Source organism: Mytilinidion resinicola (genome assembly GCF_010093595.1).
Source record: "Mytilinidion resinicola strain CBS 304.34 unplaced genomic scaffold BDZ99scaffold_30, whole genome shotgun sequence".
NCBI classification, from domain to species: Eukaryota; Fungi; Ascomycota; class Dothideomycetes; order Mytilinidiales; family Mytilinidiaceae; genus Mytilinidion; species Mytilinidion resinicola.
In genome coordinates this window covers 409,305-431,222 of record NW_022985466.1, presented here as the reverse complement: position 1 = coordinate 431,222, position 21,918 = coordinate 409,305, and the positions used below count along the sequence as shown (strand labels likewise).

Below are 21,918 nucleotides of genomic sequence, written 5' to 3'. Positions count from 1 at the left end.
AGGCCGTACGGTGCAGCTAGGCCGTAGTGTTGAGGTTGAGGGTTAGGAGGAGGAGGAGGAGGAGGAACAAGAGGCTGATATATAAGCGATATATTGTGACTATAGAATTCAAAGCCTAAACAAGTGTGTCTATAAATTTGGTGCGGCCGTACTATTTCTTTTGACACGCCTATTTGCTACTCTAGAAATACAAGTCCAACTACCTCTCTAATGCGAACCCACTGGATTTTAACGTAGTCGTTCCACATCCACCTCACTATAGCGTCTCTTCTATCCTCCATCTCAAACTCGCTCTCTTCCTCTGCCCTAATAGCGTCAGCTTCATCTGGATAAACTGGTTCAACTGGGGGCTCATCCAGGTCCGTTGGGTGGTTTAGATTAATAAAATTATGCACCGCCATGCAGCAGTAAACAATTTGGACTTGAACCTCTATCAGAAAGTTCGTACGCGGTGCACTGAAGTACTAGAACCTTGCCTTAAAGACTCCAAACATCCGCTCTACTGCATTCCGTAGCGAAGCGTGTCATAGGTTAAACAACTCCTTCTCGTGCGCCGGCCTCAGCTGAGCTCTCTCTTGTTCCTTTAGGTGATATCAGACCCCACAATATGGTGTCAGAGTCGTCTTAGTGTTGGCGTAGCCAGCGTCAGCTACGTAGTAGCGGCCAGCCGGAACCTCAAAAGGATGCTCTTGTTGATTTATCGCTGCATCAAACACTCGCTGATCATGAGCAGTACCTTCCCATCCAGCAAGCGCGTATACAAAGTTTAACTTAAAGTCGACAGCAGCAAAGACGTTCTGTGTCAACCTCTTCTCTTTGCCTCACCAGGCAGCCTGCCGGTCCTCTCCACCACGAATTGACACTGGCAAATGCGTGCCGTCTATAGCTCCAATGCAGTCCTGGAGGGCGTCACGTTTGGGTTCGTCGGCAATCTCTTCGGGAGTCTCGTTTGGAGGGAGGACTACAACCTCATTGTAGAGCTGGAGGAGACCGGGTATAACCTCATGAACTGCACTGGCAGTAGTGTCAGATTCCGCTAACAAATAGATAGTGTAGCCAGACGACTCACGCGTGGATTGTTGCCAGGCTATGCTGCGTTTCCTCTCCAACCTTGCGATAGGAATCGTTCGCCGCAAACACCAGCAAGAAGATGAGCAGCTTCTCTTCAACACCAAGCAGATTCGAGTCCTGTACAAAGCCCCCATCACGCAGCTTATTAGCCAGCTTTACAAACACCGCCGACCTCATCCGCACCATATTATGCATCCTTTTCTCATGGCCATGCATCAACTGGGCCGTCCAGATCGCTCCTCGGAATATATCGGTGTTCTGGACACGTACGCCAGTTGACAGGCGGTCCTCTGTAGCGGCCAGGATGAGAACAGCAAGGTCAAGAAGTAACAACAGCTGGAGGCCGAGCGATAGGGTGGCGTTGGGCGGTGCCATAGATTTGCGGAGAGGGCAAAAATTGGGTGAGGACGAGAACTTCAGACATCGACGGCCGCTCGGGCGGCCGCCAAGCCTGTAGATTTGCTGTAGATTCGAATCTACAACTCCATCTACACTTCAAAGCTGTAGATTGAATCTACAGCGAATCTACAGGCTTGGCGGCTGCATGCGGAATACGAGGCAGGCTAGCAGGGCTTTTGAGCCCGTCGGAACTCTATCTTCAGGCAATCTACAGCTCAACACCAAAAAAAACCGAACAGTCGGGCAATTGTAGGTTCAATCTACAGGAGATTGAATCTACAGGAAATCTACAGGCCGAAAGCTGGTTACGCGTGTTCAATCTACAGCAATCTACACCTTGGAAATCCGGACCGAACAGCCCCCAAATAGAAGACAATCCTCAAGATAATAACGCATGCCACGGATCCACTTCTGCAGCAATAAATGGCTTACATTTTGTATTTTAACACATCTACTGGGATGTTTCTATTCATGCAAGCGATCAAGATAGCTACGAAGCAAATGGCTGCGTAGCAATCAGCTTGATGAAGGAATCAATCACGGACTCTAACAGACTCCTTTGCTTCCTCATACGCATGCTCATTTGTCTCTCGAACGTACGTCTACGGTCATCGATCTCTCTTTGTTCTCCCTCCCTTGCTTCTGCAGTCACCATAGCACCTCCACGACTGGTCTCTTACCTTCCCACCCGAAATAGATTCGTACGAGAGTAACGGCAGATTAATATATCTCGGATGAGTATATAAAAGGACGAACTTCTAGCTACCGAATTAAGCACGCTCGAAAATCCAGGAGATTCGCGATCGTGACTTTATAGATGACAGTTTAGGGTAAGGAATCAATTTACTAAGATTTAGCAGTCTAGATTTTCCATGCCATCACAAATTACCCAAAACTTTGAGATTGAAGTACATCGACCAAAAGAGTGTATTTGTGACCGATAAAGTTACAATAAAGAAGACACCTGTAATTTCCGACAGACCAAAAGAGCGTACTTTCGACCAAACGAGTGCGATTCCGACCGAACGACTGTAACTTTGACCAAACAATCTCGACCAAGCGAGTGCAGTATCGCAAATTCAAAGGATATCTATACCGACCCAAAGGGTGTGCGTGAAACCAGCTTCTAGGTAACATGCTCAGCACTTTGATCTGACTGTAACAACAATCATACGTGGGGTTGAACGTAAGTATGTGACTGTCTCAAGTTGCAACTGTTGTCCCAGGCTTCTTCTGAATGCTCCGGGCATTGTCTAAGAATTGGCGTCCGAAGCTTGACTACGGACCGTTAGTACAGTTTTTTTCGTTCGAAGGCTTGACTGTGCGTTGCTTACTCTGGGTCCCATTGATTAGGCCAGCATCTGAGGTGGCAAACTGAGTGCGGACATTGGGTGTTAACGCGAACTGCCCAGATATCGATTTCGCGTTCGTGTCTTTCGGGGGGGCCATGGCATTGCGTCTGTCCACTCCGATTGCGCCATTGACATTGGCAGCATATAAACCCCCTAGCTACTTTGAAATTGATGCGACACTGGCTCAGCTTGCAAGGTATGGGTACCGATTGCGTATAGGTTTGATAGGCTGCTGAACATCGGTATAACCTGCTGCTCTGACGGCGCGCGTTCTCACGTCTGGCTCGTGGACAAGTCCGTGGCCCTGGACGCCAAAGCAACTGAGTGTGCCCGCACACGCGGCTTCTTTCGACTCGCCTGCACATCTTCACAGAGAATGTAGAGAAGGGAGGTAATAGAAGGGGAAAAATGCAGAAGAATTAGATCAGAAAATTTCGAGCAATAATGAGGAATAATGCAGCTTCGAATGATGCAGCGAACTTTGGATGGTGTTCCTTTCTCCCTTCCATCCGTCCATTTTATAACTCTCAGTCTCACCCGGTGCGGCGAAGCTGCCCGGCGCGGCGAAGCTACCCAGGTATCTAGAGGAGACTGCGCCGTTAAGCTAAAACGGTGAAGAGTGACAGAAAGCGCCGGGCAGCATTTGAGTCCCAAAAAAATAATCAGTAGGATAGCATTGCTAGCAACTAATACCGGGCTCGTTTCAAAAGGTTGGTAGCGCGCGACTCCAAAGCGCTCCGTACCCAAGGCCTGATTATGCGGCGCAGCACTCAGCCTACAGTACCCGAATAGAATGGCACAGTGAAAGAGCCCCTTCTATTGGTCAAGTTAACGGCCCGACACTTTTCCGGGCTCACCTCCCTCCCACCTCCGTGGATCCACCTGCCGCCCCCAGTTTCATTCTTCCTACTTATAAGTTTCTTTGTGCCTTCGGCGCGTATGGTGAAGTTCTTAACCCGCTCAACTCATATCTTTGTGCTGCGATTTGCCAAATGATCGATCTTCAACTTCTTTCACCACCGCAGCAATTGCTAGTTTGATCTCTCTCTTCCTGTTCACCTTCTTCAATTCTACACCAAAATGGCTCTTCACGACACTACAGAAGCTCCTCTCGGGAAACCTGACTACGACTTCCCTGGCTGGGAAACCACACCCGGAGGATTTGTTCTCTACGTTCGCGTGCGGAGCGCATGGTTAAACATTCACGTCTTGATGCCGAACTTTCATCGCTCGCCAATTGCTCTCGAGGCCGCGCAAACAAATAAGGCGAACTTAAGTGGCGATTCCGTCGATGACCCTGATCTATGGGACTACCTAGACGTGATCGCGTCGCATTTCTTGCCAGAACTCCAAAAACTCGCACCGGCCGTCCGCCATGTCGGAAAGTTGACGCTTGCCGATCTACAGGCTCGGCAATACTACAAATGTCAACTCGAATTCTACAACGAAGTGCCACGTCCAAGTGCTATTACTCGCAAGGATCCTGATGAACCTGATGTTCTCGACGATTGGCAAGAACCAGAACCGGCACCCTTTATATCGCTGTTCCCTCACTTCCAACTCTCCGATGTCGAGGTCATCTTTGACGATCCTAGTACTGTCTTTGACATCGTTCCCGACAAAGTCTCTGTACAAGGCCAGCCACTGTTTTGGAAATCTTCATGGACGTCGGATGAGTCGAAAGCCGTAGTTAAAAAGTACAGCAAGATCCACCAGTCAGGCATTCTTCCGGATCAACTGCTTACGTCGCGACTTTACGGAGTAGTTGTGAACAACAAAGGCATCGCTCGCGGGCAGCTCTACTACTGGATTGATATTGATCGAGCTCTCACATGGCAGACGGTTGAACAGGCACCCAGGGAGATTCGGGAGAAATGGGCTTCACAAATCCAGAAGACAGTGTCAACTTTGCATGCATTAGATGTCGTTTGGGGAGATGTCAAAGCCGATAACGTTGTCATTGACAAGAGTGGTAATGCAATCGTCATTGATTTCGAAGGCGGCGCGACTAAAGGATGGGTTGACAAAGACAAGATGGAGACGAAGGAAGGCGATTTGCAGGGCTTGGAGAGGCTTATGGATTACATTTTCAACGATAACTGTCCCTTGCGGCTCAGAGAGAAGGATGGGGACTCTGAGAGGTGTTGCACAGAATGCTAGAATTCACGAAGCCGACTAATCATGCCCATATCTGTTCTAGCACTTGAGGGAATTCCATAGAATCACGGCGTAGGAAAGCGGAGTTGTTATGTCTCAATACATCAATTGCTAGTACAACACACTTATTTTGTCGGAAGAGCTGAGGGTTAGAGGGTTTGAGTAGGACTGCAAGAGCAACTGACAATTCACGATATTGCGTATTCTGACTTGGTGTTTTACTACTTCATCAAATCACGCCCGTTCCTCGAGGAGGAAACGTACGATATCTGTCTTCTTTTCCTTCATTGCTTCTTGTTACCCCAAAGTTCTTTCATTTTGATTCGTCACTCCGTTTCCAAATCTGCAACCTGCAATATCGCCTTCCCCTGTTTCTCCCCCTTCAGCATGCCCAGCAGACCATCAATCGCATTACCGATACCCACCGTCACATCCTGACGGAACTTGATCGACCCGTCAGCTATCCCTTTCTGTACGTTCTCCTGCAGTGCTGGAAAGTGCTTGAGGATATTCGGGTCACTGGCGATGAACCCCTGCATCGAGATGCGGCGGGTGCAGATTTCTATGTGGTTCTTGATGCCGTACTTATCTTCCCTTTTCTGGTTGTAGCTGGAGACCGTACCGCAAGCAACTGCGGCGAGACAAGAGTTAGAAAACTTGAACTGTGCGAAGGAAGAAGTATAAAACCACTCACCAATCCGCCCAAACCAATTCATATTCTCAATCACCGCCTCCAAAATCTCACCCCCCACATTATCAAAATACACATCAATCCCCTGAGGTGCGATCCTCTTCAAAGCCTCCCCAATAGACTCTTCCGCCTTATAATTAATCGCCGCATCAAACCCCAACTCCTCAACTACATACCTCAATTTCTCCTTATTCCCCACAATCCCCGTAAACACCGTCCCCTCTTTCTTCGCCAGCTGCCCAACCAGCTGCCCAACAGCCCCACTAGCCGCCGACACCAAAATCGTCTCGCCCGCCTTCGGCTTCCCGATCTCGTACAAACCTCAATACGCCGTCAAGCCCGCAAGTCCAAGCGCGCCCACGAAATGCTTTACATCAATGTCATACGGATTATGCACTTCAAACGGGATCTCAGTCAACGCGGCATCGCAGACCGTGTACTCTTGGAACGGCAGCCCGCGGTCGTTGAAGAAGCAGACGATATCGCCGGTGCTGAACTTTGCGTTTTGGGATTTGAGCACTTTGGCGATGCCGCCGCCGTGGATTGGTTCGTCGAGTTTGAAGGGAATTACGTAGGGTTTGCTGATGGGCTTGTCCATGCGCATGCGCATGAAGGGGTCGAGGGATATGTAGTAGTTTTTGAGCAAGAGACCGTCATCTGGCGGGTCGATGGAGAGGTCGATGGAGTCGGAAGTGATGGAGAGGTGGGTGCCGAGGATGGGGAACTTGTCGGGGTTCTTGGTGAAGGTTATTGTTTTGTTTTGGACCATATTGAAGGAGGATTGGAGAGAGAGAGAGGGCTGAAAGTGGATGGGAACGTGAAGTGAGGTGTTGGGAAATATATATATGAGAGGCGGGGAGCTGAAGTACCCTTGAGTAGATCAAACCTTGGTGTCTGTATCGGGGCCTTGCTCACATAGACGAGGACTCGGAGCCCGGTCTTATAGTAGGATAGAGCTTACATACTGCCAAAATGGAAACTTTCCTATAAAGCTTTGTAACCCGAAAGGGCTTTCGAGGAGGAAGAATAAGGGAAACGCCACCCCGCCACATGATGTGAGTTTGTGTGAGACGCGAAAGTGAAATGAGCTGAGTAACTTAGAACGAGGAACTCCATATACCAACGATGAGTGCTCTCTATTCAGAGTTGTATAATGCGATAAATTTTCGTTGCAAAAGGATACATAACACGCTCATTCAACCCACCCATGCGCAGATTCGCCTCCAAGAAGCATGGGTTGATGCTGGATAAACAACATCTGGAACATTGCTCAACCAGAAAGATAGACTATGACCATTTATTGAAGTGGTGTATATTGAACATGTTCTCTATTTCTGGTCGCCGGCACGTAAACTTGCTGGGAAGTATGGAAGCGGCGGGTGTAGATTGCGAGACGTCTCTCAGATGCCTCGAAGGGCTGATATGAAATCTACTGAATAACTCATGACTTATATGCCTAAGGCTTCGCGTTGGTGAAGGTGAGTGCGTGGCAGGGTCCAAGATCTCTCACACATGCATGCCCAGCATGGCGTTGAGGCTGTGTAGACATTAGGCAGAATAGTTGCCCACACCCATCCTGGAGTGTCCAACCCCGAGTAAACCATCTGCTTCTCGCCAGATCCAAGTCCCATGACTGCGAATGAAACACATCGTTGGTGCGGGGGCTGGAGACATCCGACAAATAGACGTAGCATCGAGTCGCGTTGCGGTACCAGCGAAACATAGAATTGATAGAGTGTGAGAGTTCGGCAGGGTTTGACTTATTAATGCAACAGGTATCCACCCAGAAATATTGTAGGTTATCTTGTTTAGCTTGTCCTCCGCAGAACTGGATCTTCTCATATCCAAGCTTTTCCCTGCCAGTACCATTCGTAAGGTCTTCAAAGGTGGGTTCCTGCGTATCTTCGAGCCATGTATGCGAAAGGATCGCATAAGGAGGGATTGCCTCGTCATCCGCCAGATCGTCGGTAAGGCCGAACTCGGTATTATTGCTCCATCGCAAAAGACGCATTATTTCGCATAGGGTTGGGCACAGGGTGAGCGGTAGGAATGGGTTTGGCTGGGTTCAAACCGCAGCAGCCTAACTCAAGACACGAGCCGGGCAACTCGCTCGTTTATCCAGCATATCAGTCCTAGCTATTGAGGTTAGCGAGTATACAGATAGAAAGGTTACGATGCTATACCCAAGAAACGTATCTAAGTGCGAGACAGTATAAGTGTATTGTAAGTCGAGTGTGGTAGTTTCAACTTTGTGAGGGGAAAGCAAGCTCAGCTTGGAGGGTGCGGCAGATTACTAAGCCCACAGTGTGGCGCAGGGAGGCGGTCCTGCTGTAGTTAGACATGAGCGCGGTGAAGGGGTTGCAGGGGGGGGGGGGGTTCGTGCATGCAGCAAAAGGACATCGTGCAAGCAGCAAAAAGGGGTCGTACACGTAGCACTGGCCATTATAATAGGTATAAGTTATTGCCTTTTAACAGTCTACTAAACTTTCAATCCTCCTATGCCCTTGCTGTATTAGTAAATAACTTGTGTATTATTTATTATACAACATGAACCGCATAAATTAGATGCTGCAATAGGAACAATCACCCCTATACCTAGCAATACACTTTTTGTTTTCTCCCAAGTTTAGAGCTCTAAAAGGCTTTGGGCCAGCAGCGTGTAAGTAAGTACCTTTAGCACTCCATAACTAGCATCAATGCCGCCTTGGAGCAACGCAGCAAGTAAGTTGTAGAACAACAGCGCAGCCAAATGTCATCTGATCCAGTTCTTTTAAATGCCGCAAAATGCCGCCTTTCCTACTCAGAATAAATGTAACAGCACGCGCCTTACCATAAATACTGTCTAACTCACATCTGACGTTACAGAAACTCTTCTCCTTGAAGCCCTTGCCGGCTGCCTTCATTTGCCTCATTCAACACCGAAGCCGAATGAGGTGCACTGCAGATTCCGTATACACAGTGCCTCATCATTAATACATGTACACTGCTCTGCCACTGCTTATAGTACTCTAACATGATTCTAGAAATCTGGAGCAATGAACAGCACAGCTGAGTGTGCATTTCCATCGGCCACTGCCCCGGCAGGCTTACTGGCTGTTCCAAGCAACAAAAATCAGAATTTCAAAAAAGCATTAGGGAGTTTTAAGCAGCGGCAGACGAGATCGGTGCCGACTTATTGCAGATTGAGATGCTTCAAGGTACTTGAGCGGTTACGCCAGCTTGGCTGTGTTCCTTCATGTTCTACGCAAGATCAAATGAAAGTATTCAGCAAGGTTCTGGTTGTGGTTGTGGGTGCCAGGCTTTCGAGTTTCAGGACATATCTCCTGGGGGCATATTCTATACCGGCCATAGCGTCCGCCCTTGCTTGTTCTAGATTCGGAGGAGTCAGCCAAGCCCCTTAAACCCCGCGTCTTCTTACAATTCTACCCAACATTCCTTCTCTCCACTTGCATGCATCATAGCGAAGCTGTCTGCATAAAGCGAGGCGGTAGACGCGCTTTCGAACTCGAGTTGTCCATCAAATGGGTTGCACGAACCTCACTTTACCTTCTCGCATCTGCGACACCATCGTTTGACCTTCTCTTGGAGGAAACAACCCTACTTCGTACGATGCCTGGGCAGCCATTCAAAGCAAATTATGAGTTGTACACCATCTTCTCACGTCCGATGACCTAGCGTGAAAACGCTCAATACACCTGGTGGAATTGGTCTCAAAATTTTGAAGGTGGCCCATTTCTGGACTGAAGATTACCGTACACCACTCTAAGCTTGCGTACACTTGCCTAGCACCGCCTAAGGTCCCAGTACGTAATGAAGAACTAGAAAACAACAGTTTCGACGAGCTTAATAGCTCTCTGGGCCACCTCAGACGGCGTTAGAAAAAACCGCTACTTTATGTCTCACGATACTTCAAGGCGTTACTTTCAAGATGATTACCCCTCTTCTACGATGCATTTGTAACCTGACTTGCGCACTAGGCCATCGGACGTGAGACGGAGCTGTAACCGAATCGAATCGGAAAAATGACCATTCGCAACACCGAGACAAGGAGCCACACGGTATTTGCAAAACCTTTCGTTGATTTAGCATGTTTATGAGTTGACATGAACTCAAATCTTCGAACCCACTGTGACCGGAGCTGGAACTGCTACAAAAGCTAACAGTGGTAATGATGCCGTTGAGTGTGGTCCAGTAAGTTATCAGTATGATTTTCCTGTGCCTTAGGTTGATATTTGATATCTTCTCAAGGGATGAAGCCAGAAAAGACGTACACAGCCCAACGATGAGACTCTGTAGCAACTAACCTCTCCCAACATTTACTCCCCTATCAATGTAAGCAAGACTCGATCTCATGGTGAAGGACCCCAGGGGGAAGGGCCTAAAAAGAGCAAAAGTAGTGGGACGCTTGGGAGTGCATGGGTGATGTCCCCCAATCAGTATACCTTCTGGGGAGCTTTGAGTCGTGATTGTTGTGAGGACAGCCTTTTCCCCCTAGTGCTAGGCATTGTAGCGCGACAATCTCAACACTGGATGAAAACTTGGCCTCACGGAATCTTGTGTTTGAAGGCAGGTGAGCACCCACATGGGGCATAGAAAAGGTGGCACTCCAATTTCACAGCAAGCTGCCTCGTGCATACACCTGTCTGCCACTGCTTGAGGTGCTTCAATGCATTTTCAGGAATCTGAACAAGATAGGACCCTTTTGCCTTGGACTATGTGGAAACGTGTTGAAGCACTTCCTGCAGTGGTAATAAGGTGTACACACGGGCAGAGTAATTGATGAGTGTGCCACTTTTTTCGTGCCTCGCGTGGTACCTAGTACCTGGGTAAACGGCGCCCAGAGTCGGTCTTCTGCGACCAATCACAGCTGCCCACACGCACGGGCCCTATGCCACTAGCCGCATTGGAAAAGTGAGGTCAACTTCTGCCTCACTCCTCACACTTTTCTCAATCACTCTCTCTTTTTCTCCTCTTCTCCTCCCATTAGCCTCACATAGTAGCCTATGGGGCTCCTTCGTCATTCGAATCATTACATTGTATTTCAGTTGGCCGCCGAGACTACCTTCACGACGTCAACCGCTCCGAGGCGGTTGACACCGCAGCTTCCTTGCCCGGATGGACCACACCACCTCAGCTCGTCCAGAGCTGCTTGAATCCCTCTTCAACCACATTGTTCTCCCTCCGAGACTCCCCGGGAGGCACGACAGCAATCGTACGAATATCGAGCACGCGTTCATCGATCGCTTCATTAATGCTAGTCGGGCCATGCGATCAGTTGCCGCCGACGGACCGCATCGAGCAGCCTGGGATTCGATATGCCGTTCACTCCACACAAGCAGAACCTGCAACCCCGGCGGCAAGCTGGACAAGACTTCGTTGTGTCGCGAGTTTCGAAATCTGACCGACCGAGAGACACTCATTCTGCATCTATCGGAACAGAACTGTGGGCTTTTACTTCGGAGGTGCGGCGAGTGAGTATCACGGTATTCGACATATGATTAGCAGAACTAACTCATTCGTGCCTGCTTAGGAATATTATTTTCGAGGCTTTTGAAGTCTCCCCGCTGTCGGCCGACGTTCTCGCCTCACAAAATGCACTGCTTCGGACGTTCCCTGGGACCACCGTCATCTTAGAACGGTCCATATTCTGCGATGATTCTTTCCAAGAACAGCTTTCTACGTTTCTACAGCAAGCCAGCATCGAATCAATCAAGCGTTTCGCCGCCAAGACCCACAAGGCCGGATCTTTAGCGTTCGAAAGCAGAGACACGGCAGACCCAGCCTTAATTACCAGCATGCTCATGACGTTGCTTGAAGCCAATGGCCGTCGAGTATACCCGCCTTTACTCCAAAAGCGAATACATGATGATGTGTGCTGGGCTGATGGCGCCGACCGGCCGTGGAGAAGGTCCGAATTCTGGCTTGTTCTCCGTGTTGCGATACAACGAGAGCTCTCCGTGCTGCTCGGGGGAGAGGTCGGACGGACACATTACAAATTCGTGATGTGTGTGCTCCTCGCAGGCCTACTGGATGACACGTTGACTACACTGGATCCGGCATCGGTACACCTGATCAAGGCTAAGCTGTGCCGTCGCTTAGTTAAACTCGAAGTCAATAAAGATCAAGCCTCCCTAGATCTTCGTCCTGTATACCAGAGTCTATTCGAAAGCCTTACGACTCGGTTCGAAAAATCTGTACAGGATGCGACGCGATATATCGAAATTCGCTGGGAGGAAATGAAGAAATCAACACGGAGGCCCGTGTATCCACTGCCAAAGAAAGCAGATCCACGAGATCTGGTTCTCAAGCTTCCAAACTCCAGAGCCTATCTCGACCGAGTTATGAAAGAGGCTTCACGACCAACACATACACAGAGCTATGATCACGATCAGTCCCGGAATGATTTCCAGGCTATGTTGGCATCTAAGGGTCATTTCAAAGCCTTTTCAGAGCGATATTTTGATCTGGTCGATCTAGAGGTCGAAATCCGGACGAGCATTGGCCAGGCCTCCGAGTCATTGTGTGCCACAGGAACGGTAGACTGCGACAGCGCCGCCAGAGGTGGCTCAGCAGGTTTAACGACTTTACAAAATGACTCATTGGATCTGGGCGAAATGCAATGTATCAAGCTCGCAAACCTCATCGAAAAGTACATCGCTGCAGTAGGGGCTGCGTACGACGAGTATGCAGACCAGAAGGGAGAGATGCTTTTGACCATAATGGAACTTTGGGTAGCCATGGACAAATGCGCGACGAAGACGTACCCCCTTATGACCGAATACCACCCTGGGTTCCCCTCCGCAATGATGGATGTACTGCATCTTCCTCACCTCTCACAGCTCAAGCGTTTGAAGGATGTGCAGGCCTATCTCGAAGTAAGGAAGTTACGAAGTGGAGATAGTCACGCCACCATATTCGGCGATCCGTCAGAGGAGTGTTTTGGAGTCCGATACTACAAAGACTGCCCAATGCTTCATCGGTTGCATGATTATATTGAGGAAGACGCGCAGAAAGCCCGAGAGCAGAAAGAAGTTGAGTGGAATGCCTTGAGTGCCGAGTATGAAAGCATGGTCAGGCAGATCTCAGAAGCTTCTTGCATCTTTAAGATCAGTGAAGAGACTTCAGAGCGGTATCACGACACTCGTAATTGTACGAAATGCTTTTTGGAACGTAAGGCGTGGCGCCACCGCATCAAGATATACGAACATCCGCTGCCGGCAGACCTCAACGCGACCAAGGCTGTGGTTTTTGAGCTTGGAATCCCCGAAGCATTTGCGCGATACCGCAATTCAACTTTCACGATAATCGCAAAACTCACTCGATCCGAAACTACTGAAAAGATACAACCACCGCGTGTCTTACTTTGCGACTACGCTCCTCTCAAAACATATAAAACTACGGCCGTTCACGGTACGGGAGTCCCTCGTGCATCATCAGCCGGGGGTACTCTTGCAGATAAAGCTACAGCCGCTTACGGTATGGGGGTCCCTCACACATCATCAGCCTGGGGTACCACTCTTGCATCATCAGCGAAAGCATTTCTTGACACGCACTATTCACATGTGAGATTTCCTGTGTCTTTAGACAATGTTTGTCTACCTAGCGGGTTGAAGTTTCGAATGTACGATTCTCGGCATGGTATCTGGCCCGATAAACAATACCAGAGACCAACCTTATGCCATCACTTCGAGCTGAAGCTCCCTACTGGATCCCCATTTGCGCATTTACAGTCGTCGCCCGATTTCGCCGCAGACCACTATGGACCGACGTCAAACCAGATTATTGCAAGCCAGTCAATGTGCCCTCCTGGAGCCAATAGTCATGAGTACATGGCCTTCCAGAGCCTCTCCTCAGGCTACAATCGTCGGTGGCTAGTGTTACTAATGGAGCTTGGGTCGACCAATCTCAACTTCTCTACTGAAGCCAGCTCATGCATGGTATCGGCGGTTGCTTTGCAGGCTGGACCAGAAGCCGGAAACGATGTACTTCGCGCTGCTCATCGTGTATTTCGAGACGACTCGTTTTGTGAAGAGCTAGTAACACAGCTCTCGAGCCGGTTAAGCGGCCTTAAAGCCAATTGGAGGGAGGTGTTTCTGATGGACATGCTCATCACTCTCATGTTGAGGCTCTGGACACTATCGGTCAATCATCACTTCTCGGCTAAGGCTCTGGATCTTCTGGCTCACGCTCGAATAATCACCTCCGAGTGGATTTCAGCCCTAAGGAAGGAGGCCAGTATTGCAGTGGATGCAGAAACATCCCAGAGAATAACTTCGTATGCCATGTGGGCTGCCCTTCTCTGCAAGAGAACTTTCATCGTGTTTGCCGATCAGAGTATGCTACTGGACCCTATGTCGACTCGCTGCTTCATCGAGAGTTCTATTACCATCCAGGACAATCTCGTTGGTGGCCTAGGCACATTAGCAAGCACTCAAAGACACAGACTCGTCAGCGATTTGATTATGACATACAAGATGCGCCATATTCTTCGGCAGTCCATCGAGCATAATCAAGGATCGCTGCGGATGGCAATCCATACGTTTTGGCCAGTATTAGATGCAGGAGTTTCACAGCCTCCAGTTGCATGCGCCTTTCTACAGCCACCATACGAATGGGTCCTTGAGCTGGTCATGAGTGCCACCCATCAGATGTCACAACAAGTTGTACACTATGCACTCTTGTATGGGACTCTAGGAGTGAATGGTTTTCCTCTGGGCAAACTACCAATTCAGTATAGGACACATCCATTGCTTAAGCTGCTCTTCGGGACACAAAACCTGCTGGTTTTCAATAGTCCATTGGTTGGTATGTCACACGGTATTGTGCTGCATCTACCTTACAACCACCAAGCCCATATTGGGCTTCGAGACAACCAGTTAGTCGTCAGGGCCTGTGTAAATGGGGCAATTCTGGAATATGTTCCTCGCGAGGTATTTGGAAATCCGGCCAATTTTGATCTACCCTCCTCACTGGTAATCGACCGCTTTCACTGGCTCAATCCACGCAGCGGTCTCCTAGAAATTAGGCAAGGCCCGGAACCTTGGAAGTCAAGAGAGAGCGACTGGGTACTGAATTTGAATACCCGCCAGGCACGCCGCCGCAATGTAACACTAGTCGACCCGCATAGCCCGCTTTTTCAGAGCATTGCGCGCCAATTCACGTATTTTGAATATCGCCACCATCTTACGGTATTCCAACCGTTGTGGAGAAACCTGACAGTCGATCTACGAAGAATGGAGCTCTCATTCACAGTCAACAGGCGGAACTTGTTGGAGTGCTCGCAGTTGCAGTCCGAGATCGATCCAAATCAGGACGCCGGCACTTGGTACGGTTTAAACAGCAAAATTGTACTGAGGTCGACTTTGAATCCCCGCCAACGAAGCATCATCGTCCCAAAAGGCACATTGACTTGTCGCAAGAGCAACGCACACGTTGCTGTTGATGTCGCGAACGTTGTTGGCCAATACGGAACCTTTACCATCAACAGTGTTCTGGGCCGTCTCGATTGCGCTGCAGAACCGACTTTATTGTATTCGAAAGCCCTGTTTCATGCGTATACCTCATTCGTCTTGCCAGATCCGCTGACTGGTCGGATCGGAACAGAGGAATCCATCAAATATCTCAAATCTGGTTCATTCCAGCCATGGGAGCCGTTGTCAATCCACTCATACAATATACTGAAAGACATTGCAAAGCTCAGCCCTCGGAGGGAGTATTATCCTGAGGACCTCCGCTATATGCAGACCGTCGTTAGTAATCCTAGCTCAAGTATCAACATTGAGCGTCCGGAGTTTCGACATCTTGTGGAATCCATAATCAAGAGATCGGAAGAGTTGAGGACCTTTGCGCCCCAACATGCCTCACTTCCGGGGCTTGAACCATCGGGAGATCCTGGCCTAGCCCAACGTAGCTATATTCGGCATCATCGCTATTGCCGTTCCTTTCTGGAGGAAAAGCCGCAAGCCACCGTTGCAGATGTCGAGTATACCGCCCGAGATTCTTGCCCAAGGAGTCATGGCCGATCGAAGGTTTTTAGATGCGCCTCCATCGTTCGGTCCTGGCCGAACACCATACGAACAACGAAAGACCTTGCAGGAATTCTTCAGCAATGGCCTATCATCGGGGGATACAACGGTAACTTTGACAAAGTAGTGATCTCAGACCTCCTTTCGCTCGACATGTCACGCGAATGGGGCAGGTTAGTCAAACTATGTCAAGGATCCGAGGCCAAAGACCGGTACTCCCTCATGTTTCTCTTCTCACTTCTTGGGTTTGGCAAAGACGTGAACATGGACGCTGTCCGAACACTCATCGCATTCGCCGTATCAAATGACCTGAAATCTCTTACACCTCCACAGTGGCCGTCGTACAACCATTTCCGAAAGGACCAACATCCACGTTCCGACCATCTTATCCAGCTGATGAAACCCTGCCGTGAGGCATATACCAACGAGGTAAAGGATGCGCTTGGGTCTACGTTGAGCTACAAACAACGGAAAAAGTACGAACTAGAAGAGATGCAGCATGAGACTCTAGTCCGAAAACAATGCGAATCCTTCGCAGACTTTTTGCTCGCCCAATGGCCATGCGTTGAGCCAAGTTTGACAGGATTTTCCTTGGACATTCTCCTCGATTGCGAAATGGCGATGGCGGCAATCAAGCCTGAGTGGTTTCGATGGTTTCAGAACATTCAACTTTCAGCTCATGTTTTCCAAGCGCAAGCTATCCTTGATCGTATGCAAGTTGACATCGAAGTCGAACTTCCACGTGGATCATCTAAGACTCAAGCTGTGCTTCCCACAAGAAATCGAGGTGGTGAAGTCCCGACCCTTTTGGATCTCATCAGTAAGCGCGGTCCGCGAATTCTCGCTGGCGTTATTCCCAGTGCCATTGGGAAGACGCACGTCGGTGGCACTTTGAATGAACTACCCAATGGGGCTCGCAGATCGCTTAGCAAGGAGTCCGAAAAGCCGAGTCTTGCAGTTGCGGCTACACCAGCCCTGATGTCGACGAAGGAACTAGACCGCGTCATCTCTACTATGACAGGTTCTCAGTCGCTGGTACGCCAGCAATATGGTCGGGATCTTGAGGCCAGTCTAGTGGCCTTGAAGGGACTCTCTCCTGCAATGAGCAACCAAACAATCCTCAACCCTGCTCAGCTATCCTCAGACATCACAAATGCGGACAAGATAGCTCAAGGGTTGATCGCGGAGATTCGCCAAGCTCTTGAAGCGCACGACTCCCGCGCAAAATGGCTTCGAGTGGGAGGACTAGCGCCTTGTGACACACGAATTTCTCTTCTCGAACTCTTGAGATCCACGGCCCACGCGGAGTTTGGAAAGGGGATGAAGGAGGCCTTGGTTCGCTATGCTGTCTCGCTCACGAGACTACAGCGACTCTTGAGACTACAAGATGCCCTGTCCAAGGGCCACAAACAGCGTTTTACAGAGGAGAGAAATAACGGGGGCCATGCCAATTGGCAGCCGCTTGAGCGCACGGACTGGCTTCTCCTCGAAATCGAGTCGGATATTCTGATACGGCCACGACAAGTGGACGTTGCTCTCGCGACTATTTCACCAGCTTCTGGGAGCAATTCCATCTTGCAGTACCAGATGGGACAGGGAAAGACTAGCGTAATTTTGCCAATGGTGGCGGCCGTCCTTGCGGATGCGACTCAGCTTTCGAGAATAATTGTGCCTCGTTCACTGCTGCTGCAAACGGCTCAGATCTTTCAAGCTCGATTAGGCGGCTTGCTTGGCCGGAAGATCTGTCATATTCCTTTCTCTCGTAAAACTCAGGCAAACTCAGACACACTGAAGAAGTATTACAGCATTCATCAGGAAGCTTTGAAGAAATGCTCCATTATACTGGGGCTTCCTGAACACCTTATGTCGTTCCGGTTAAGTGGTCTGCAGAGAGTTTCGGACGACAGACTCGCAGAAGCTGGCTGGATGGTGAATATCCAGCGGTGGCTTTCCAAGGTATCCAGGGATGTTCTTGATGAGTGCGATATTACGCTTGCTGTTCGTACACAATTGATCTATCCTTCCGGATCTCAGAGTGCAGTCGACGGCAACCCATATCGATGGCAGACGGCTGAGGCTATACTTCGTCTAGTTGATTCAAATTTGACAGCCCTTCGATACCGTTTTCCTCAAAGCATTGAGGTGGTTCGGAGGCCCTCAGGTGGCTACCCATTCATCTACCTTCTTCGAAGAGATGTTGAGGATGCGCTTATTGAACAGTTGGTCAAAGAGATATGCAGTGGTAGAACATCCGTACTCCCAGCAGCAAACGAGTGCTCGAAAGACGATCGAAGTGCAATCAAACACTTCATTTCCGAAGCCAAGGTATGCGACGATATCATCAAACGAGTACACGGAATGTTCCCCGGTAAACCAGCATGTCTCCAAATCCTTCGTCTCTTACGGGGCTTGTTCGTCCATAGGATTCTCCTCCTCACTCTGAAAAAGCGGTGGAACGTTCAATATGGCTTGAACCCTCTGAGAGATCCGATTGCTGTCCCGTATCATGCAAAGGGAGTCCCGTCAGCTCAAAGCGAGTGGGGTCATCCTGACGTATCGATCTTGTTTACCTGTCTCTCTTTCTATTACGACGGCCTTACTCTACCACAAATACATCAAAGCCTCGAGCACGTTCTCAAAGGAGATGATCCCGCTACAGAATACGAACGCTGGGCGACTGAGAATCTTCCTGGGTCCTTGAGGGATTGGAACGCGATCAATGTAGACGACGAGGCTCAACTAGCTGAGATTCATCGCCACGTTCGCTATAATGTGAATGTCATTGATCACTACCTCAATAACTTCGTCTTCCCAAAGCACGCGAAGCAGTTCAAGATCAAGCTCTCTGCATCAGCATGGGACATTCCTCTCTTTTCGCCTCAAAACAATGTAAATCTTGCAAAATCAAGCTCCAAGGAAGTTAGAAAAGCACTTACTACAGGGTTTTCTGGCACAAACGACTCAAGAAACATGCTTCCACTGAACATTAAGCAGGAGGATCTGTCTGGGCTCTGGCACACAAATGCGGAAGTTCTCACATTCATGCTCGCCCCTCGCAGCAGAACATTCGTTTTAACAGCCGATCATCGAGGGCGGAGGCTGTCAGAGGTGGAGATATTAAGAAGGCTCGCTAAAACGAAGATTCGCGTGCTCATAGACGCAGGAGCACAGATCTTGGAGCACGACAATCTCAGTCTTGTGAAAGCCTGGCTTGTGGAAGATCATGAATCAACCGCCGCTGTTTACTTTGATACGGATAACAAGGCATGGGTCTTGTACAGGCACGGCTACCGGGTACCTTTGCTCGCATCCCCGTTTGCAGACAATCTCGAAGAATGCCTTGTGTACCTGGATGAGGCTCATACTCGAGGAACAGATCTTAAGCTACCTACGGATGCAATTGGTGCGCTTACGCTCGGCCTCAACGTAACCAAAGATACGCTCTCGCAAGCGGCCATGAGGCTGAGACAACTAGGAACCACACAATCAGTTGTCTTCTTTGCTCCCCCGGAAGTGCATCAGTCTATCTTGGATCTTGTGAAGAAGAAGCACAACGATCCCGTAGACTCTTATGATGTTGTCCGATGGGTCCTGGAACAAACAGTCACAGGAATAGAGCAGTTACAGCCTCTGTATTTTGCCCAAGGAATTGATTTCTGCCGGCGTACCCAAGCAGCTCTAGACAACCCAGATTTCATGGAAGATACCTGTGAGCGCGACGCCTATCTGGCTGTCCTTCAACAAAAGGAACGACAAACACTGAAAACTCTCTACGAGCCCAAAAGCTCGAAGGCAGCTTTAGATGTGACTACGTATTGCCCCTCTCTTGCGGCCTTCAAAGAGCGCTTGGATGCCCAGAGACGGAGCTTCAAAGACACCGGCCATGCAGTACATGGTTCAGCCTTAGAAGAAGTGGAGGTAGAGAGAGAGGTAGAAGTCGCATATGAAGTCGAGGACGTCAGGGAGGTGCAGAGACCAACCCAACTTATGCCGCTTTCTTTTGGAGGCTTGCACCGAGATCTCACTCGGTTTGTTCAGACTGGACGCTTGTCTGCAGGATCTGCAGCTTTCCAAAATGCATTTGCTGCCTTGAGGAGAACTGTAGCGGGTGCAAAATATGGCATAGATGCAGAACGAATGTCGTCGAAGCTTTATGTTTCGGTGGAGTTCACGCGGACGGTGTCTCTCTACCGATCCGATGATACCTTTCAGGTAAGTCTACTCGGTTTGGTTTACTGGAAGCAGCTAACCTGTGGAAACAGAGACCGGTCAACTTTATCCTGTGGAGCTCTGTCACGGAGGATTACATGATCATCAGTCCGGAGGAGTGCGAGATTTGTATCGCGTTGATTCGAGATATGGCTGAATCGCCCACCCATCTCCTGACCTATGCCGCGCCGGTTACTCGGAAGATGCTGCGTTTCAACGACTTACGCTACTATGCGATTCCAGAACTGCCTCGCGGATGGAATGCACCGATCTGGTTGAAAATGGAGCTTGGAATTTTCGCTGGACGTCTCTACTTCGAATGGGATGAGCACAGCAGTGTACTCCAACCCCTTGGTGTTGCAGTGGACGAGGAGGATGAGAAGCCTGAAAACAGTTACACGCATCTGACTTCATTGGAAATACCCGACGGAGACACTGAAGACCAAGACCTTGGACCAAATGAGCAGCAGGAGGGGCAAAAGTGTTTTTCAACGAACCCGCTAGCATTCTTGCACGAGTGGTTAACGGTTCGCAGAAAGGGGCAGGATTTCGAGCACACTCCGCTCGGTCACATCGTCCAAGGAAAGAGGTTGACACCCACTCACTCCTTTTTCCAAGTTGCTACGGATGCTTCCAGGGGCCAAAAGCCAGTGCCTTCAAATTCGAAGCACGTCCGAGGGACTGGAAAGGACAGGATGAATGGCTACGATAGCGAGGACGCTGATGACTATCTAGACGATGAGTTCTTCGACGCCGAGGAAGACCATGATGCGGATTTCGGAGATGAGGAGAATGGGTTTGATGAGACTGGCGAAGTCGGCGGAGCTTTCTTCAATGGCGATGAAGAGTATGTGGAGGCGGGGATGACTCCGTAGCTCTTCATTTGGCTACCATAGTGGGTTTTTAGGCACGATGTACAGGCTTTGGTATGACACTTGCCCGAGTTCTGCAGGTACTCTATCTGCCATTGTGAAATAGGTCATCGTAGATAGCTTAGCTATGTCAGATACACCATTCCGGAGATCTTCTTGCTTGGTGCTAAATTGATGTTGAGCTCTAGGTGACTCCATCGTCCTCATGCTCTGACGAGCCTCACCCGCAATTCAACCTGCTTTAGTAAACAGACCAACGTCTCATTTATTCAGATTGCCTAATATGGACAAGCTCAAATCTGAACCTCCTCGAGAAGTCAGACACCACTGTATTTCCGACGCAACCACAACTGCCAAGTGCAAATGCGAAATATTGTGGTGTTGAACTACGATACCAAGTAACGTCCGTCCCTGGGTGGCGCAACACCCACCGTGCCGCACAATATAAGGGGTACATTGACTTCAAACAACTCAAGCTCTCTGCACACATCGATGTTTCCCATAACTTTGTATAAGTCGTTTGCTGTGGCCATCTTAGAGCCCTTGGAACCTCTCCTACGGAAAAATTACGTTCCTATTGTCGACTTCGCGCCTAATTTGCGGAGAGCCTTCTTTCATAGCGTAACCGAATTTCGTCGCCACAGCATCTCTATCGATCTCCCATCACTCCTGATGCTCATAGAAGAGCCTTATCCGAGCCTTAGAACCTTGCTACCATACTGGGAAGTCGTCATCAGCCTTGTGGCTGCTGTCGCACGCAAATTCATGCAAGGTCGCCACCCTGGTTGGTACTTCCGGTCGGAAGCAATTACCAATCCAGCTAAGACAAAACGACCCCGTAAGTCTGACATAAGCATCGTGGTGTAATTTACTTATGTCATCCAGCAAGCCAAGCTTGTGGCTGTGAATATGTGGCTAATTGGGGCCTTAGTACCCACCATTGCATCCAGTTAGGCCCTGTTAGTCTAGGCACGTGATTTAGCACGGTACCAGAAGGTACTTCTCTACCACAGCTTGAGCTGACAAGGGTGTGGTTAGAGTGGGTCGGCCGCCTCCCTGCCAGCGCAGGCAAACTGCAGGAATGCATTAGGCAAAGCTGCGCATCTAAACCAAAAAAAATGTACTGCGGACCTTCGCTAAAC

The 21,918-nt window shown here is 49.4% G+C and overlaps 5 protein-coding genes across 5 annotated transcripts; 2 read left to right on the top strand and 3 right to left on the bottom strand.

Annotated features, from left to right (window-relative positions):
• Positions 1 to 3,902: 3,902 nt before the first annotated feature.
• Positions 3,903 to 4,982, top strand: BDZ99DRAFT_401001 (uncharacterized protein; the record flags this gene model as incomplete). The annotated part of the gene is made up of 2 exons (XM_033716201.1): positions 3,903 to 4,248; positions 4,585 to 4,982. 2 exons carry the CDS (start codon positions 3,903 to 3,905, stop codon positions 4,980 to 4,982), a joined length of 744 nt encoding a protein of 247 aa, XP_033569786.1.
• Positions 4,983 to 5,305: 323 nt separating this feature from the next.
• Positions 5,306 to 6,439, bottom strand: BDZ99DRAFT_492050 (NAD(P)-binding protein; the record flags this gene model as incomplete). Its single annotated transcript, XM_033723143.1, has 3 exons — positions 5,306 to 5,610; positions 5,674 to 5,980; positions 6,032 to 6,439. 3 exons carry the CDS (start codon positions 6,437 to 6,439, stop codon positions 5,306 to 5,308), a joined length of 1,020 nt encoding a protein of 339 aa, XP_033569785.1.
• A 497-nt stretch (positions 6,440 to 6,936) lies between these two features.
• On the bottom strand, positions 6,937 to 7,911 carry BDZ99DRAFT_468767 (HET-domain-containing protein). Its single transcript, XM_033721338.1, has 2 exons — positions 7,854 to 7,911; positions 6,937 to 7,806 (listed from the first exon to the last, which is right to left on the bottom strand). The coding sequence occupies exon 2, from the start codon at positions 7,679 to 7,681 to the stop codon at positions 7,127 to 7,129; it is 555 nt and encodes a 184-aa protein (XP_033569784.1). The 5' UTR covers positions 7,682 to 7,806; positions 7,854 to 7,911; the 3' UTR covers positions 6,937 to 7,126.
• Positions 7,912 to 9,334: 1,423 nt separating this feature from the next.
• Positions 9,335 to 10,259, bottom strand: BDZ99DRAFT_200273 (uncharacterized protein). Its single transcript, XM_033713243.1, has 4 exons — positions 10,113 to 10,259; positions 9,942 to 9,994; positions 9,786 to 9,883; positions 9,335 to 9,728 (listed from the first exon to the last, which is right to left on the bottom strand). The coding sequence occupies exons 1-4, from the start codon at positions 10,173 to 10,175 to the stop codon at positions 9,580 to 9,582; spliced, it is 363 nt and encodes a 120-aa protein (XP_033569783.1). The 5' UTR covers positions 10,176 to 10,259; the 3' UTR covers positions 9,335 to 9,579.
• Positions 10,260 to 10,785: 526 nt separating this feature from the next.
• BDZ99DRAFT_428253 (uncharacterized protein) lies at positions 10,786 to 20,926 on the top strand (the record flags this gene model as incomplete). The annotated part of the gene is made up of 6 exons (XM_033717187.1): positions 10,786 to 11,141; positions 11,201 to 12,192; positions 12,244 to 13,080; positions 13,174 to 17,225; positions 17,298 to 19,907; positions 19,958 to 20,926. 6 exons carry the CDS (start codon positions 10,786 to 10,788, stop codon positions 20,777 to 20,779), a joined length of 9,669 nt encoding a protein of 3,222 aa, XP_033569782.1. The 3' UTR covers positions 20,780 to 20,926.
• Between the last annotated feature and the right edge of the window lie 992 nt (positions 20,927 to 21,918).